The sequence below is a fragment of the Ambystoma mexicanum genome, chromosome 1p (assembly GCF_040938575.1).
Source record: "Ambystoma mexicanum isolate Mex_15411 chromosome 1p, UKY_AmexF1_1, whole genome shotgun sequence".
NCBI classification, from domain to species: domain Eukaryota; kingdom Metazoa; phylum Chordata; class Amphibia; order Caudata; family Ambystomatidae; genus Ambystoma; species Ambystoma mexicanum.
This window is the reverse complement of record NC_090921.1, coordinates 1,274,207,697-1,274,225,054: the sequence shown is the minus strand read 5'-3', so window position 1 is coordinate 1,274,225,054 and position 17,358 is coordinate 1,274,207,697. Positions and strand designations below refer to the sequence as shown.

At 47.0% G+C, this 17,358-nt stretch overlaps 1 protein-coding gene across 3 annotated transcripts in view; it reads right to left on the bottom strand.

Annotated features, from left to right (window-relative positions):
• The window catches only part of LOC138452852 (synembryn-A), a 255,050-nt gene that overhangs the window by 20,007 nt on the left and 217,685 nt on the right, over positions 1 to 17,358 (bottom strand). For all 3 annotated transcript variants that reach the window (XM_069605202.1, XM_069605203.1, XM_069605204.1), the window contains one exon: positions 1,152 to 1,296. In XM_069605202.1, coding sequence (XP_069461303.1) covers positions 1,152 to 1,296 — 145 coding nt within the window. The remainder of the gene's footprint in view (positions 1 to 1,151; positions 1,297 to 17,358) is intronic.

The window sequence follows — 17,358 nt, the reverse complement described above, 5'->3', positions numbered from 1 at the left end:
ATAGGATATCTGTTCTCAGGACCTTGAGAATGCGTGCAGGAGGATCCAGTGTCCCAGTTCTGGCAGCTACACATTGGAACTCTTTACCCCCCTATGTTAGAAATTATGAGTCACATTTAGCCTTCAGGAAAACAATTAAAACCATGCTGTTCATCTAACTAAGTATCTTTTGCACTATTGCCCTATTGCATTTGCCAGTTTGACTGTTTTGTAGACTGCATTGTAACATGCTCACTGTAACCATGAGCCAAGTATCCCTATGTAACTAAGACAATCTCTTGCAACAGCGCTTCGATGCCCGTGGGCTGCTAGTGCGCTTTACAAATTCAAATTATTAAAGTAAGTACCACTATTATAATGTTGGCTGTTCGTTCACTAGCCTCCGTGGCTGTCTCTGTTGCCACTTCTTCAGCCCCGATCTCATCAGAAGTTCTTTTGTGTCTCCCCTTGTAGCCAGCACGCCCTGAGAACTCCGCTTTGAGCGGTAGCTAGCGCTTGGAAACTTCCTGTGCTAGACTATTAATGGCTGGTACTACCCAGCCTGGATTTGGGAATCCTAACAATGCACTCTTTTTGCACTGCACTGAACTGTCTCCTGCGATCCTGCACTTTGGTGCACATGTACATTCTGCATCTTTCTTATGTTAGTGTAAAGTGCCCTTGAGGTTATAGTACAGAGCTACTTTGGCAATGCTTCCCTGTAAGAATTTCTGGTTGTTTCTGTGATTCCATACAGTAACGATGAAGGACTCAACGCGCAATTTAGTTTACTTCTTCCCTGTACCTTCTAGGACTGTCTAATGTTGTATGATCTGGGGTTTGGTTTGCCATCATGCACAGATTCATGCACCTTAGTTCATGTCTCCTTCCCTGCTCTCGGTCAGCACCCGAATGCCATCTTGTGCCACTGCAGTCACATTATACCTATTCTGTTTCTTGATGCTGCCAGCCATCAGCTGGGCTCATAACACCACCAACTGGGCGCACAATTACCAGAAGACGTGATTTCCATTATCACCTGCTGAGGTCACAATTACCACCGGTTACGCTCACCACTGCCAGTAGGAATCATCATTATACCCAAACTGGCTTACTATTCCCACCTGACCCCTGCTTGCACCATCGATCATAATCACTCCCCCTTTACATACTCTGCTTTGGCTTCCCGGTATTCCTCGGTGTCTGTGTCCTCATCTTCTGAGTAATGACCCTGCTCACGTCCTCCAGTCAACAGCCCACGGGCAGCCAACAGGCCAGCTGCATTGCCATAACCGGTATATTTCACAAAGCGAGACACTGCAAAGGAGAAGGAAAAGAGTTTGCTATCAGGAGGCACAGTGATTGCAGAGAGAGGCAATGTCACCACAAGGGAGTGAAGGCAGGCCCGTCACAAAAAGGCATATCTGGGCTAGGAAAGGAGCAAAGGTACCCGCTACTTGCCAAAGCTAAAATACACTGTCTGATAATAGTGCGTCTTGCAGTACAAGACAGTTAGTTCTGGAATGGAGGGGAAACAAACTCTGATATCCCACCTGGGGCAGGGCAGGGGTGAGAGGGGAGGGGCAAGCAGTATGGGCAGAGTCATGGCAGCCAACTGATGGGCTTGTAAAAAGTGTTGAAAAAACAGGACTAACTTGAACTGGCACAAATCACATAATTAAATCAACCCAATTATGGCAGGCTCTTTTACCCAGCCAATATTACATTAGCACACTGCTTCTTTACAACAAACCTTTCTTATTTGATTTTAGTGATTATTGCTTTTATCATTGTATTTTCTTGGGAGAATAGTTTTTAGCATGTTTCAATTTTAGGAGGACTTTTTATCTTCAAAACTTGCCCTTGTTTGGTTTCACCGCTGTACTCGTTTTTAGCCCAGTTAATTTATTAATTTACGCTCTGTGCTAACTTATAAGCACCTTCAAGGCAAGCCCCCGTTCAAGCTAGCACTCACACTACTACAAGTCCCTTGACTTTTGGAGTCCTCGCACCATATTCATTTGTTGCCAGGCGCATCAAGGACAAGCAATTAGCTAGTCTGCCGGTGCTGCATTTCTTGCTTCGTTTCAGCTAGAGGTTGGCCATATGTATTTATTATACTTTCAAATATTTATAGATCGTACGGCCTATCATGGGGCTACATCCAGAGATAGTTTCATTATTCGTTTTTTATTAACCGCTAGTGCAAAGCTATGTCGAAGAGTTGCATGCTGAATGTACAACGTCCCCTCTAATAACAATAAGATGTAATACTAAGACGGACCAAGTCCTTTGCCCCCACACTGCCATCTGAGAATATTACTAACTCAGGGACTGAGCAGGATCGGTCAGATCCCCCTACAACACCGAGCCCGCAGGCTAAAAGCATGAGCAATGGGAGAGAGAAGGTAATTGATGGGCAGGTTACTGTCTTGCCATTTATGGCCATTACATCCCGAAATCATGGGAGAGAACAAAAGAAATTCTGAATGCATTAATGCATCTAAAAATATTACTATGTCAACTCATCCTCCTAATATGAATGTCACACGATGCTTGAAGGACCTTACTGGCTGGAGGATAGGAAACATAACTACAGATTCTCAATCCCTAACTATCATTGTTAAATACACGTTCACTTCCCAAGCATGCAGTAGACATACATAATTACATCTTGTAATAACATTGACCTCATGTGTGTGACGGAAACTTGGCTGCAGGCATCTTGTGGCCCAAAAATAGAGTTGTCAAAGCCTCCTGGGTATGAATTGGCTAAAGGGTATCGGAAAGGGGGGGTTGCCATATTGAGTAAAAAAGAGATCGGGACATATGAATCCAATATCGATTGTGAGGTATGTGAAATTATCCATACAAAATGTACTCCAAATGACAATAAATGTGTTAATCTTGTACTTAATTATCAGCCACCTATATATATGCCTACTTTTAATGAGAATTTAGTCCCTCTCTTGGACCCCTTGAATAAACCCAACAGCGCTAATATTATGCTGGGGGATTTGAACAGGTCAACAGGGGTCACGCCGGATAAGGAAGCCATGACTTTGGAACAACAACTAAATGGCTCAGGAATACAAATACAAAACTAAGAGCCCACCCAAGTGAAAGGTCAAATCTTGGAATGGGTTTCATCAAGGAATATTGATATAGGGATGATCAAAACAACACCTTGCACCTGGTTGGAAAATGTAGTTTACAACTACCAGGAAAATTACAATGAACTCCTAGTCTGCCTAAGAAAGTGGCTAGTAGAAACCTGAAAAACAAAATCAGAAGACTTAATCTGCCTCAATATGATCATGAAGTTCTCTCTAGAGCAGGACCGCCCAAGAAAATTGGTGGAAGTTTATGGCTCTTTCATAAAGTCTTTCTTCTACGAGATAAATTGGAGAACAAAAACTGATTTACAACAACCCTGACTACCCTCAAAGATTTAAAGAGGCAGGCCGAAAGAGAGTGGGAAAAAAATAGGGCTAAGGAAAATAAACATACGTGGAAATTACTTGAGAAAGAATATAAAAAGAAAATCTATGAGACAAAAAAGCTTTTATAACAAGCAAATAGAAAATGCAGACAATGGTACGTGGACACTTTTTGATATTTTTAGGCAGTTGGAAAAACCCACGGCCCTAGACCTACCATTCTTACCAGACAATGATGACTGTACCAGGGTACAACAAGCTTTTTCAGATAAGATCCATGTTAGCACAAAATAAAATGGCTCAAATAATGAGGAACCCCTTTAGAGGACAAAGCTGTAAAAATCAAGGGGCAGGGAAAGGAACAGCCTCCATTTGATTTTAAACCAGTCTCCATTTTAGAAATGGAAATTGCACTAAAAAACATGCCGAGAAAGGAGGCCGAGAAACGTAGAAAGAAAACAGCAGTATTTACAAATATAACAAAGTTGTATTTCTGACTGTGCCGGCTTCAGCTTTGAGTCTCCTGGGCTCTCCCGGGTCAGGGGAGCCCAGGAGACTCAAAGCTGAAGCAGCCGCAGTCAGAAATACAACGTTGTTGTATTTGTAAATGCTGCGGTTTTCATAGAAAGAAAACTGTAGCATTTACAAATACAACGTTGTATTTCCGACTGTGGCGGCTTTTGCTTCGAGTCTCCTGAGCTCCAACCACAGCAATCACAAATACAACAATGTTGTATTTATAATTGCTGCGCCTTTCATTTTTGCCTTTCATTTTATGTTTTCTGTGCTTCCCTGGGCTTGGGGAGCACCGAAAACGTAAAATGAAAATGAAGACAGCCTCCTTCATGTACATCTCAGCTCTGGCTGCAGTAAGCAAAATCTCCCAGTAGGGGGCTTTTGCTGCTTTTTTAATGTCGCCAGGGCAGAGCTTAACATGAGCTGAGGAGGCTGTCTGAAATGTCAAAATGGATGCTCCCATGTAAATGCTTTGAGCCTCGTTTGCTCAAAACTTTACATAGGAACTTTCTTAAAAAATATGTTTAATGTATGTTTTTGATTATTGCCCATCTCTTGGGACAAGAACATTTTTGAGTAAACTATTCCTTTAAGACAGTTGATAAAATCACGGCTGCACAACTGCAGGATTACTTAGAAGCATCAGAATTCTTGCGGATGAAACAATTGGGTTTTAGGTGTAAACATGGGATGAAGACTGCTCTTTTGGATCTGTAAATGTTTGGGATGTTGATTCTTTTAAGTATCTGCTGCGTTTGATTTACTGGACTACAGGCACCTAGTGCAAACACCATCAGATTAAGGTAACTATTCCAGTAATGTCAGAGTGGCTTAATTCCTTTCGGAGTAACAGAAAATCAAGGATTTGTTGGGGTAGTGGTACTTCAGAGCCATCCCAGAACGAATATGGCGTGCTGCAGGGCGCTTGCCTATCCCCCGCTCTTAACATCTATATCAAACCTTTATTTGATCAAATGGAATGGAAGGGTCTTTTCTTTACAAATTACACAAATGATATTCAGTTGGTGATGGAACTGAGTGGTAACCATGTTAAGGATACGGCAAATCTTAAAAATACATATAGATCTATTAAAAGTTGGATGGCGAATAATTGGATGTGTTTGAATAGCTCTAAAACAGAGCTTATGATTTACGGATCCAAGCAGGCCAGGGCTAAATTCGGACCCAAATATACCAACTTTGAAGTAGAAGGGTGTCTAATTCCTGTATCTGACAAAGTAAAGACCATAGGAGTCTATATGGAAGTCTCCTTGGGGGATGAGGCCCATGTAATGGATTAACAAAAAAAACAAAAAAAATCACATTACCAGCTCAGGGTATTGCGTCGCATCCAACCACTGGAAAATCGTAAAAATTGTGAAGCCATGGTGCGAGCTATCATAATACCGAGATGGGACTGGCGTAATTCCTTGCTCGGCGGTGCCAGTAAAGAATACCTACAAAGTTTACAAATAATCCAGAATGTCACCATGCATGTGTAATCAAAGTACACATGCAGTCACACTTGTGAGTAGACAGCTAATTCTAATACTAATACTAATTCTGTTACCCGTGACTTTCCATCTACTGACACTTTTGGTTCATGTGTTTAGTGTGCCTTGCATAAAAATTGAATTTAGGTATTTTTTCTATCTACTGCCACTTTTGTGCATGTGTTTAGTGTGCCTTGCATAAAAATCTAATGTAGGCGTTTTTTAACACCTGCAACCACTTCGATAGGTTGTGCATAGTGTGCCTCCCCCTCCTCTCCTTCTTTGTGTCCCTTTCATTTACGTTGCTCTGTTTGTCTTACCCTACAACCCCCTCTCTCTTCCTTCTTCATGTATAGCTCTTGCCTTATTGTAACGTGCAATACTTTTTGTCATATGTATTAAGTTTGTCTTCCTCCCGTCCTATGCTGCACCATTAAACGCATAGCACTTGCCCATTCTGAATATACCATTGTCTATTAAGAATGTTAATCTTCCTCTCACCCTCCCTGCGTTGGAGAGCTTTGAAACGTTTGTCAAATGTATAAGCGCTATATAAATGAGCAATAAACAAATAAGAGAATTGTGTGCAATATCCCTAGAGGGAAAAATATAACAAATGCCTGGAAAGAACTTCATTGGCTCCCAGTGGCTGCGAGGGTGCACTTTCAAATTCTTACCTTAACCCATAGATGTATCCATGGGGAAGCCCCCCCGCTATCTGAAACAAAAGTTGATTCACTGTAAGCTTGCTGCTCTGCACTTCTACCCCTGCTTGCAAGCCCGCGCCCCAGCCACCTCCACCCTTGCTTCACACATGCCTTGCCTCCCTTACCTACGTGGCCCCTCACGCTCCTCCCCTGCGCAGCCTCCGCGCGTGCTGCGCATCCCCTGACCGCGTGATCCCTTGCAATCTTCGACTACGCATGCCTCCACGTCCTCGCCTTCTCTGCCTCCCAACTCAGCCCGACTTGGGTGGTCCCTCGCAATCCCGGGGTCATGTGTGCTCTAGCGCACCCTCCATCCTTGGCCATGCTTGGTTGGTGCATTCCCTGAACGTCTGCAATTGTCATGCGTCTTGGCGCCCTTCCCTTCTGGGCCTCGCTCGCGCCTGCGCACCATAGCCCGCATGGTCCCTCGCAATCCTGGATTGCGGGGTTCCTCACACTGCCACCCTGGTTTCGCTTGCAGCGGCGCGCCCCATATCGCCTGGTTCCTCGTAACTGCCCAATCTCGTGTTCCTCGCAACTTCCTCGCTACTCATGGACCGCATGTTCCGTGCATCTTGCTCGTGCCCCCCTTCTCCCTCATGCACCCTTTGCGTGTCCCTCGCTACATCCTGATCGTGTTTTCCTCGCAACTTCCCAGCTACTCCCGGACCATGTGTCACGTGCATTTGCCTCACGCCCTCCCCTTCTCCCTCCTGCACCCAACACAAGTTCCTCGCAACTTCCTGGCTACTCCCCGACCGCTTGTCCCTCGCTTCTCCCGGATTGAGTGTTCCCCTCTCTCTTCCCTCCTCCTGCTCCCACGCGCCCCCTTCTGTTCTTCCTCACTGTCTGCTCAGTTCATTTGATTATGCTACTATTCCGTGTTCTGCCGTATTGTTTCCTCCTTTAGGCTACCACTTGTCAACTTCTCTGCTCTTGTACATTGCTTTCTTGTATACTGCACCTATTGCCCTGTTGTGCATCATACTGCCTTGTGTTGTCCAGTTGTATTTCTCCCTCTGCTAGGCCATCATTTGTCGAATTCTCTGCTCTTGGATTGGTTTTGTGTTTCGCCTCACTCACTGCCCTGTCTTGCATTGAACTGCCGTGTGTTCTGCTGCATTCTTTCTTCCTCCAGGTTTACATTTGCCAACTACTTTGTCCTTTTGTCTTTGGTTCCTGTCTTCTTAGTAAATTGTTCCTCTTAGTAAACTACTCTACTAATGTCCGAGTGCTTGTCTTCTTGGTAAATTGTCTACTATTGTCTCGTCGCTCTCTGTCTCGTCTGCTTGCACCCCTCCCCTTGTGTCTCCCCCCCGCAACCCCTCTCCATCTTGTCTCTTCCCCCACCTACTCTATGGTGCGCTCCGTTTTTCCTATCTTTTCTAACTGCTTCTCTATCGACTATCCTGCTCTCCTTATGAAGTCTGGTAGGAAGACGTTTAAAAAGGGACATCTTGGTCTCCAACCTAGGCCTCCCTATCGCTGACACCTATACCAGTGCTTCCTCCAGACAAACCCTCACCGACATCCTCTTTGTCGTTCCCTCGCCAGACCTATGGACTCTTCATATGGTCTCTGTGATTTATCCTTTCTCCTCTTTTCCCATTAATGGTGGCACCCACTGGGAGGCCCTCCTGGCCCACTTCCACTCCTCGAAGGTCAACATTAATGTACCTGAATGGCACAGTCTTGGTCCAAAGTCCTCAGGCCAACCTTCTCCTCTTTGATAGATGCTTCCCGCACCTCATCAATTTCCTTTCTTCTCCTGCTGTGCCTTCTCTCCCATCCTCAGCTTCCTTGCCTCCCACCTCTGTCTCTTCCTTGGCTACCTTGCCTTCTCCTCCTTCCTCTTCTGCCCCCCCTCGTATTCCCTCTACACCTCCGCAGGGCATACCTCTGATTTGTACCCCTCCCCGGAAGTCTTTCAAGGATGGCAACCTTCTGCATATCAAAATAGAGGTTGAGCGGGCACTGCTTACTTTTTGTTATCGTATCAATCCTTATGTTATAAACAGAACAATTATTGAGATATTCGTGTGGTGCAGCCCACTAATCTGTGCCTCTGTGTCGGGCACAATATGTAACAGAGAAAAAAGACCAAGGCTAGCCTTAACCTTCTCCATATTGCCACTCTCAACTCTCGCTCAGCTGTCAAACACTCCTCTGACATCCGCTGCCACCTGGAAGAACTTGACCTCAATGTCCTGGGTCTCACCAAGACATGGTTCACGGCCAGCTCTGTCAAACTTTGACACTCTCCTCCCCGATGGCTACAAGATCTCTCCGCGCCCAGACCCAACCGTTCTGCGGGGGGTGTATCCCTGATCTTCCCGGAGTGGATTCCTATGCAGGCCTACTCTTTCGAATGCCTGGTCTTCAGGCTTTCTTTTTCTCCTGGTCACTGTCTTACTGTGGCTACTATCTATCGGCCTCCAGGTCAGATCACCTCCTTCCTCTCTGAGTGGGTGGACCACTCCTCCTCCTTCCTAGCCTCGACCACTCAACTCCTCCTTCTTGGAGACTTTAACATCCACTGGATGCCTCCTGTTCTTCCTGTGGACTCTTTCGTTTCTATTCTCCCCTCTGGCCCGACTCACTCTGCAGGGCACACTCTGGATGTTCTGATCTCCTCACACCCTTCCCCTCTCTATCCCTCTCACCAGTCCTCTCTCCTGGAGTGATCACTTTCTCCTTTCCTCCCATCTCTCCCTCTCTACCCCTCAGGCCAAACCAAATCCAGCATTGCCACCTACCTTCTCGGTTATCCGAACTATGAAGCGTGTGTCAGTTGAGGCTTTCACTGCCACTTTCTCTCCCCCTCCTCTGGCTTACTCACATCTTGACACATCCTTTTGGATGCTCCACTCTGCTATCTCTGCTATTCTCGATGTTCTTGCCCCTGTCATGAGGATCCGCTTGAAGCCCAAAGCCAAGTGCAACTCCTGGTACGACTTAGATCTCGGACCCTTAAACTCAAGTGCAGGGTGGCTGAGAGGAAATGGCTTGCTTCTTGTGCATCCTCTGACAAACTGGCCTGCCGCCGGCTCCAAAGACAATAACAGCTCTCTGTCCTCACCGAGAGCCCACATCCAAGCCCACGTCTCTGCGGCATCCAACAACTCAGCCAAGCTCTTTCAAATCTGCAAGGAGCTGGCCAATCCTGCTGCAGTCTCTACCTCTTCTGTCCCCTCCCAGGCCCTCTGCACGGCCATGGATTCTCATTTCATCTCTAAAACGCAGGACATCCTGTCCACTCTCTCGCCCTCTCCTCCTCATTCCTCTACTTTCTGCTCTACCTCTGGCCCGCCTTTGGCCACCTCTCCTCCCTCCTTCTCTGCCTTTCCTCTTTTCTCCCCTGACTAGGTTTCTAGACAAGTCTGATCTATGAAAGTCTCAAAACAGGTTCTCCCCTGTTCTTCCAAAACCATCAAGGATCAAATTGACACCCTTGCTCCTGCCCTGGCTGACTTCTGCAACCACTCCTTTGCCAATGGCGCCTTCCCTTCCCCCCTGAAGCACTCTCTTATACACCCTCTTCTGAAGAAACCCTCAGCTGACCCCTCCTGACCGGCTAACTATCGCTCAATCTCTATCACTCCTTTCCTGGGCAAACTCCTGGAAAAGCTGGCCATCTCCCAGCTCCATCTTCATACTGAATCTGTTGGTTGTCTCCATGACCATTAGTCTGGCTTCAGAGCAGCCAGAAGCAAGGAAACTGTTCTCCTGAACATCCGTGAAGACCTGCTGTCCAACCTAAAATCTAATCTCCCCTCTGTCCGCATCCTACTCTATCTCTCTTCTGCCTTTTACACGGTCAACCATGGCATCCTGCTCAACCGACTCTGATAACCTGGGTATCACCGATCAGGCCTTGGCCTGGCTGACCTTTTTCCTCTCCTATCGACCCTCCCAGGTCCAACTTGGGTCATTCCTCTCCTCCATCTCACTGGCTACCTGTGGTGTTCCTCAGGGGTCTAACCTCTCTCCCTGGTTGTTCAACCAATACCTGGCACCTCTTTCCCACAGCATTGCTGCTCTCTGCCCCAACTTTCAGTGCTATGCGGATGACCCTCCACTCATTTACAGGCTCCCTTCGGTCACCTCTTCTCCTTCTCTCATCTTTGACTGTCTGCTATCCAAGAGTGGTGTGCCGCCAACAATCTCTGCCTTAATGCCAGTAAGACAGAGATTCTCCTCATTGGCACACCTGCACCCTCGTTTCCTGTCACTCTCTGGCCGTCCTCCCTTGGCCCTGTTCCTGAAGATCGTTCTCCGACTAATCAGTCCACATACTTTTCATATCACACACTCTATGACACCTGCCTTAAATCTGCTAAGTGCACCTACTTTTCCGATCTTCTTAATACCCAATCTTCTCATCCTCGCCGTATTTTTCAAACTTTGACTTGTTTACTTTCTCCTCCTAAACCTGATCCCTCCATTATATCATCTCTGATTAGATCTTGCAAACTTTTTCACTTCTAGAGTACATAGTGTGCGTCAGGATATTTTGTCATCCCCTTTATTTAACCCTCCTCTCTATCCTTTCCTTCTCCCTCTACTACTGTTTTTAAGTTCACTCTTCTATCTGACTCTGACGTAGCTCTTCTTCTCGCTAGAACTCACCCTACTGCTGCACCTACTGATCCTCTTCCCTCGTTACTCATTCCTAAAGTCTACCCACTTCTGGTTTCTTTTCTCACCTCTTTCTTCAATATTTGGCTTACCATCTCAACTTTTCCATCAGACTTCAAACATGCAATTATTATACCTATTCTTAAGAAACCCATGGCTAATCCTTCTCTTGCCTCTAATTTCCACCCTATTGCTCTTTTACCTTTTCTCTCAACTCTTGAAACGTATTGTCTACTCACAAATTTCATTCTTTGTTTCTGATCCATCTCTTCTTCCTCCTACTCAATCTGACTTTCGTCCACATCACTCCACAGAAACTGCCCTGACTTCACTGCTTAACTCTTTTCTTACTGCTCGCTACTCGAAACACTTCGGTATTTATTCTTCTTGACCTCTCGGCTGCTTTTGACACAGTGGACCATTCCTTGCTTAACTCACTTTATTCACTTGGTTTTCGCGGTTCTGTCCTTTCCTGGTTCTCTTAACATCTATCTAACCGCACATTTGCCGTATCCTGGGGCGGCAAAACTTCTCCTTTTCCTCTTGATCATGGAGTTCCTCAAGCGTCTGTTCTTGGTCCTTTTCTTTTTTCTTTATATACCTCTTTTCTTGCCCCTGTTATCTCTGCTTTTGGAGTGTCGCACCACTTCTATGCAAATACACCCAGCTCTTCCTTTCTTTTTCGTCTTTCACACCTGACATCCATTCCACTCTCTCTTCCCGTCTCACTGCCATCAAGTCATGGATGACTTCTCATTGCCTCACCTTAAATAACGGAAAAACTGAAGTTCTTTTCTTTCCTGCTACTAGTCTTCTTCCTCCTTCTCCTCCTCCCTTCATTCTCTTTCAGCCCTCTACCCTGTGGTTCTCTCCTACTGCCCGTAATCTTGGTTTCTATCTTGACTCTAACTTCTCCTTTAGTCATCACATCTGACTTACCTCTCGCGCTTGTCGTTATCACCTCTTTAATACTCATACAATTCGCCCCTTTCTCACGTTTCATGCTACTAAGCTCATGGTCTCTTCTCTAATTTTCTCTCGACTTTTCTACTGTTCTGTTCAACTCTTTGGCCCCCCTCGCTCTCGTCTAGCCCCCTCAAATCAATGCATTAGTCCTCTAACCACTCGCTTTGCTTATTATCCTATCGTGATTCTATCTCCTCTCCTGACTCCCTTGGATGGCTTTCCTATTACTCTAAGCTGAGATTCTATTTCCTTTGTCTAGTATTCAAATCTTTATATGGCCTTGCCCCTGATAATCTTGCCTCTCTTCTTTCATTTTACTCTCTGTCCCGTTCTCTCAGTTCTGCTGGACTCTTCTTACTTACTGTTCCACGTGCCCCCTGTGCACAATCTCGTTTTCGATCTTTTCAGTTGTTGGCCCATCTCCACTGGAACCTTCTTCCATTATCCCTCCGATCTATCACCTCTTACTCTCTGTTTCGCTCCTCCCTAAAATGTTACCTGTCTCCTGTCCGATTCCTATTGGCTAATTGTGAACACAATTGTTTATACTGATTTTAATGTACTGTGATATTCTCTTTGTGAAGCGCTTTGGTAAAAAGTAAATACAAAACAATACCTCTTTAGAGTAATTCTTCCTTTCCTCTCCTTCCCCCAGAAGATCACTGTCTCCAGAGCTCTGGTTCTCTCTAGGCTCGACTACTGCAGCAGCCTATTTCTAAATCTGCCTGCTTCTACTCTCCGCCCTCTGCAACTCATCCAGAACAGGACTGCAAGACTTGTCCTTGGCCTCAAACACGGAAATCTCTGCACTGGGTCCCAGTGGCTGCAAGGATTAAGTTGAAGACCCTCTGCATTGTCCACAAGGCCCTTCTGGAGCCTGGGGCCTCAATACTGCCAACTCTCTTCGTAAATACATTCCTACTTGAGCTCTTCGCTCCTCCGCCTCCAACCCCATCGGGGTCAGCCGCTTCTCCAAGCAACGAGTTGGTGGTAGATCTCTTTCATCGGCTGAGGGTTCCCTCTGGAATAGCCTCCCTGCCACTCTGAAACTTGAGGAGAACCATCTCTGGTTCCGGAAGCACCTTAAGACTTTCCTCTTTGCTTCTGCCTTCTCTCTTCCTCTCCCCTGCTGAATTCCTGGCTGAAACTGCACTGGTCACCTGACTACCCTCTGATCTCGGGGCCAGGTCCCCTTTCCGCCCAGTTGCACACCTGCATTGCGCCCCCAGCAACCCCTGCATTTGGGTCTGAATCTGTAACCCTACAGTCCCCCTTCCGGCACTTTGGACACCTGCTGTCTGCACTTACCCTTGCACTTGCCACCCGTTGGTGGCACTGCTTGTCATTGTTTGCCCCCATGTTCTGCACTGCCCCCTCCCCTTACCCCTCGTACTTTTCCCGACCCCTCTCCCCTGTACTTGCGCAATCTCAAGGTCACTTGGCCTAGTAAGATCGCAGTCTCCGTCTTCCCTTTGTCCCCCTCCCTTGCCTCGTCACGCCTTAAAACACTTGTGTATAGGTGCATTATAAATCCCATATATCGTATAATAAACTGAGTAGAGCTCTACGCTTGAGCACAGCACAGTGCCTTTCAATCTCCCGGGTAAAAAGGACAAGGGGAAAGGGAAGATCATTTCCTGTGTTGGCAGCCCAGGCATGGAAAGATCTTCCAGTAATCTACATCAGGAAAGAAAGCATCCCATTTTCAGGAAATGTTTAAAAAGTTTACTTTTCGAAAAGCTTTTCTACCACTCCCTTTAATATTAAGAGGTTATGTCTTGTCTAGACTGAACTGTCCATGTGTTAATGTGGCACCCTGATGTCCACGGGCTATGGTTCATTACTAACAAACAAATAAATAATGCTGAGCAATGACACTTGATACCTAATAAATGTGGTTCAAAAACATGTCATTTTTATTCTGTATTCCATTAGTGAAGGTGTTGGACCAAACTCCTAAATGAGGGAAATGTCTATCCCTTGACTAGTGGGATTGGCTTGGGCCACTGTGTATTTTGAAACTTTGGATTCGCTCAGGGTTTGCGGTTGCCCCAAATTTTTTAATCTGTTCAATTGTGGCCCTCTGCATTGTCCAATGAGGTGATTTATCTTACCCGTTTAGTACACAACTTTATATGCAGCTATGAACACCACCACTATCTTGGAACCTTTCTGGCAGAGTTCAGGCATTCACAAGGCTCAGAGCCACGGGAAAGTAACCTTCTGTCTCTCACAGCTTTTCCAATCAACAGTGGGGATCGCGATTGCTCCTCTCTCTGGGTTCAGGAACTGTTCTCCTGCTACACGTGCTTCATGCTTTGCCTTCTAAATCCTGTCGGGTTCTGCCCGGGCCAGGCATGCACACTACCCAGAAAGGTTTCACTGTGGGGAATCTATTTCAGAGTCTGTCCCGGATATGCTCCACTCTGGATATCAAAGTCAAAACTCACACACGAGTATATATTACGGTTTTGAACCAGAGGTCTCCAGGGACTCTGAGGTAAACTTAGTGAATGGCCTTCGGGAACGGATCTGCAATACCCCTTGGTATGTGTTACTGCGTCTTGGTGGGGGTGCAGAATCCCACTTATTCCACCTTCTAGGAAATACATTGAGTAGCGGCTAGATCAATCCAGTTCCTAGAGGCTCAACCCCTGGAATACTAGGGTGGAGAGTCCACACAATCCACCACACAATATTTTTGAGTAGTTTCCCCATCGTGAATGGAAGTCTACAATTTCTAACCAGCAAGAATCTCTGGAAATAAAACAGTGAAAGAAAATGCATGAGTTTATCCCCTGTTTTTAGTTATTGCAACACACAGGAGGTGACGTTATGCATTCCTGTCATTATTAACTTGCCACTCGTACCTTGAATGGCGGGTTAATAAAAATAAGCGACTATAGCCACTTGAAATGATCCACTTGCTAGTTCTGGCTGCAGCCATATACTGATAATTGCAGTTTAATGTGCTTGGACGCAAAACAAAAGAAGCAGCAGAGCTCTTCTAATTCAAAATGGCTCACAGCTGTGGAAATAGCGGACCACTGGCTCAGACATGACTTTGGCTTCCCTGGATCTCAGTAGACAATTTTGAAATTTTGAAATCCAGCCTAATTCCTGCACTGGTGACAGTGTGTGATCTGCAGGACCACGAGCCTGCTGAATATAAAACTGAAATTAACTCCATTCCTGAACCGGGTCCAGATTTCTGACTTCTAGATGCAAAAATAAACCTTTCCCAGACATAGTGATGCACATCTGCATGCACGCAGGTCCTGACCATGAGGTTGTGCTTAATCTCTAGATAGTGAGCAAAGAGGTCCTCAGTGGCACTTGCAAGCTTGAGTTCCATTCTGCCACACTCATGCTTGCATTGCTATTTTGCCTTTTACTTATTTATGGACCAGCCTGAGTTAAAAGCCACAGCTACAAAAGTCATTGAATAACTCCTGCAAGAGGGGCTTTTGCCCTTCAACCTATTAAGATGCATGTCCGCCCTCACTAATTCACCATTTTCACACTCTATCAGACTTCATGAAAATGCATGTAATATCTGAGGAATGCACCTTTTGCCTGCCTCCTGTGCCTTCAGAATTCTTGGGTGGACATGGGCAGCAGGGTGAATTTTGGTACTTACTGCTCATCTACCTTTGTTGTTGTTGTCTACGGAACAAGTTACTTACATGTAACTGTTGTTCTCCAGCATGGGTCTGGCATGGATTCACATGCTCATGTATATTCCCCGTCGTCAGGCTGGGAATCCTCGGTAAAGAAAAAATCAGTATCAGTTTCGTTTCTGACCTGTCTTTCTCAGTAGTAACCAATCACTGGTCTCTGGGTCATACTGTCCCCAGCCAATGACTGCCCTCTCCCTAAACCCCGCCTCCGACAGCCATCTTCAGATTTGGTAGCACGCAAAGTGGCAGTATGACCAAGTGAAGAGCCGTAGAGGGGCAGGAGGGAGGGTTCGCATGTGAATCCATGCCAGACCCATGCTGGAGAACAACAGTTACAGGTAAGTAACTTGTTCCTTCTCCAGCATGGGGTCTGGCATGGATTCACATGCTCATGAATATAAAAATACATAGCAGTACACATGCACAACCACGGGAGGTGGCAAGGCTCAACATTAAGCATTACATAAAACTCAACATTAAGCATCTCTTACCTCCTCACCAGGCTCACCTTAAGCGAATAGGTTGCGCAGCACTGCCTAGCCGACTCTGGACTCCTTCCTGGAATCCCGGTCGACGCAGTAGAATCTCGTAAAGGTGTGCATTGACCTCCACGTAGCAGCCCTGCAGATGTCTAGCAGGGGCACACCAGACAGGAACGCCGTGGTAGCAGCGATCGCTCTGGTCGAGTGGGCTCTCGGACGGCCGGCAACGGTCGGTTTGCCAATCGATGACAATGCATGATGCAGCCGGAGAGCCATCTGGAAATGGAAGTCTTCGAGAGAGCCTTCCCTTGGTTCACAGGTCCAAAGTTCACAAACAGCTGTGATGTCTTCCGAAAACTCTTCGTTCGGTCCACGTAGAACTTCAGCGCTCTAGCCACATCCAGCGAGTGCAAAGTCCTCTCGGCCGGAGACGAAGGCGACAGGAAGAAAACAGGTAACACCAAGGGCTCGTTGAGGTGGAAGTCCGACGGCACCTTGGGCATAAATGAGGGGTGCGTCCTCAGCACCACCCTCGTGTCGTGGAAAGTTAAGTATGGAGGCGTGCAGGATAGGGCCTGGATCTCCCCCACTCGCCGTGCGGAGGTGATGGCCACAAGAAACGCAGTCTTCCACGACAGGAATTTCAGCGGCGCCGAATGCAGGGGCTCGAATGGCGCCCCCATGAGCCTGGTCAGCACCACGTTGAGTTCCCACGCCGGGGCAGGGGCCTTCCCCGGCGGGAACGATCGGAACAGTCCCTTCATGAATTCCTTCACCAGGCGATGGGACCACAAGGATGCCCGACCTGTGGTTCTGGTGTATCGGGAGATCGCAGCTAGATGTATCTTGATGGAGGCGTGAGCCAGTCCAGCCTTGGCCAGCGACAGTAGGTACGGCAGCACTTGAGGGGCCATAATCCGTAGAGGGTTAATCTTCTGTGCACGGCACCAGACAGAGAACCTCTTCCACTTATGTACGTAGCACTTGAGAGTTGAGGACGCCCTGGCTTTTGCAAGGACCTCTCTGCAGTCAGCCGGGATATCGTACCCTCCAAACTCTAGCGCTGCAGGAGCCAGGCCTGCAAGTTCAGCGACTCCGGGTCGTGATGAAGTATGGCGCCTCTTTCTCTGGAGAGAAGATCCGCGTCCGTCGGCAGCTTGACTGGTGGGGACACTGACAAGTCCAGAAGGTCCGGGAACCAGATCTGCCTCGGCCATGCCGGTGCGACCAGGATCATCCTGCACCGGGACCTCTTGAGCTGGTTGACGAGTCGGAGCAGCAACGGCAACGGAGGGAACGCATAAAGGAACAGGCCTTCCCAGGGGAACGAGAAAGCATCGCCCATACTCCTCGGCTAGGGAAACCTGCTGGCGAACCTCTGGCACTTGGAGTTCGTCGCCAACGGGTCGATCTGGGGTTTCCCCCCCATCGTCGGAAGAGTCGATCCACTTGATCCT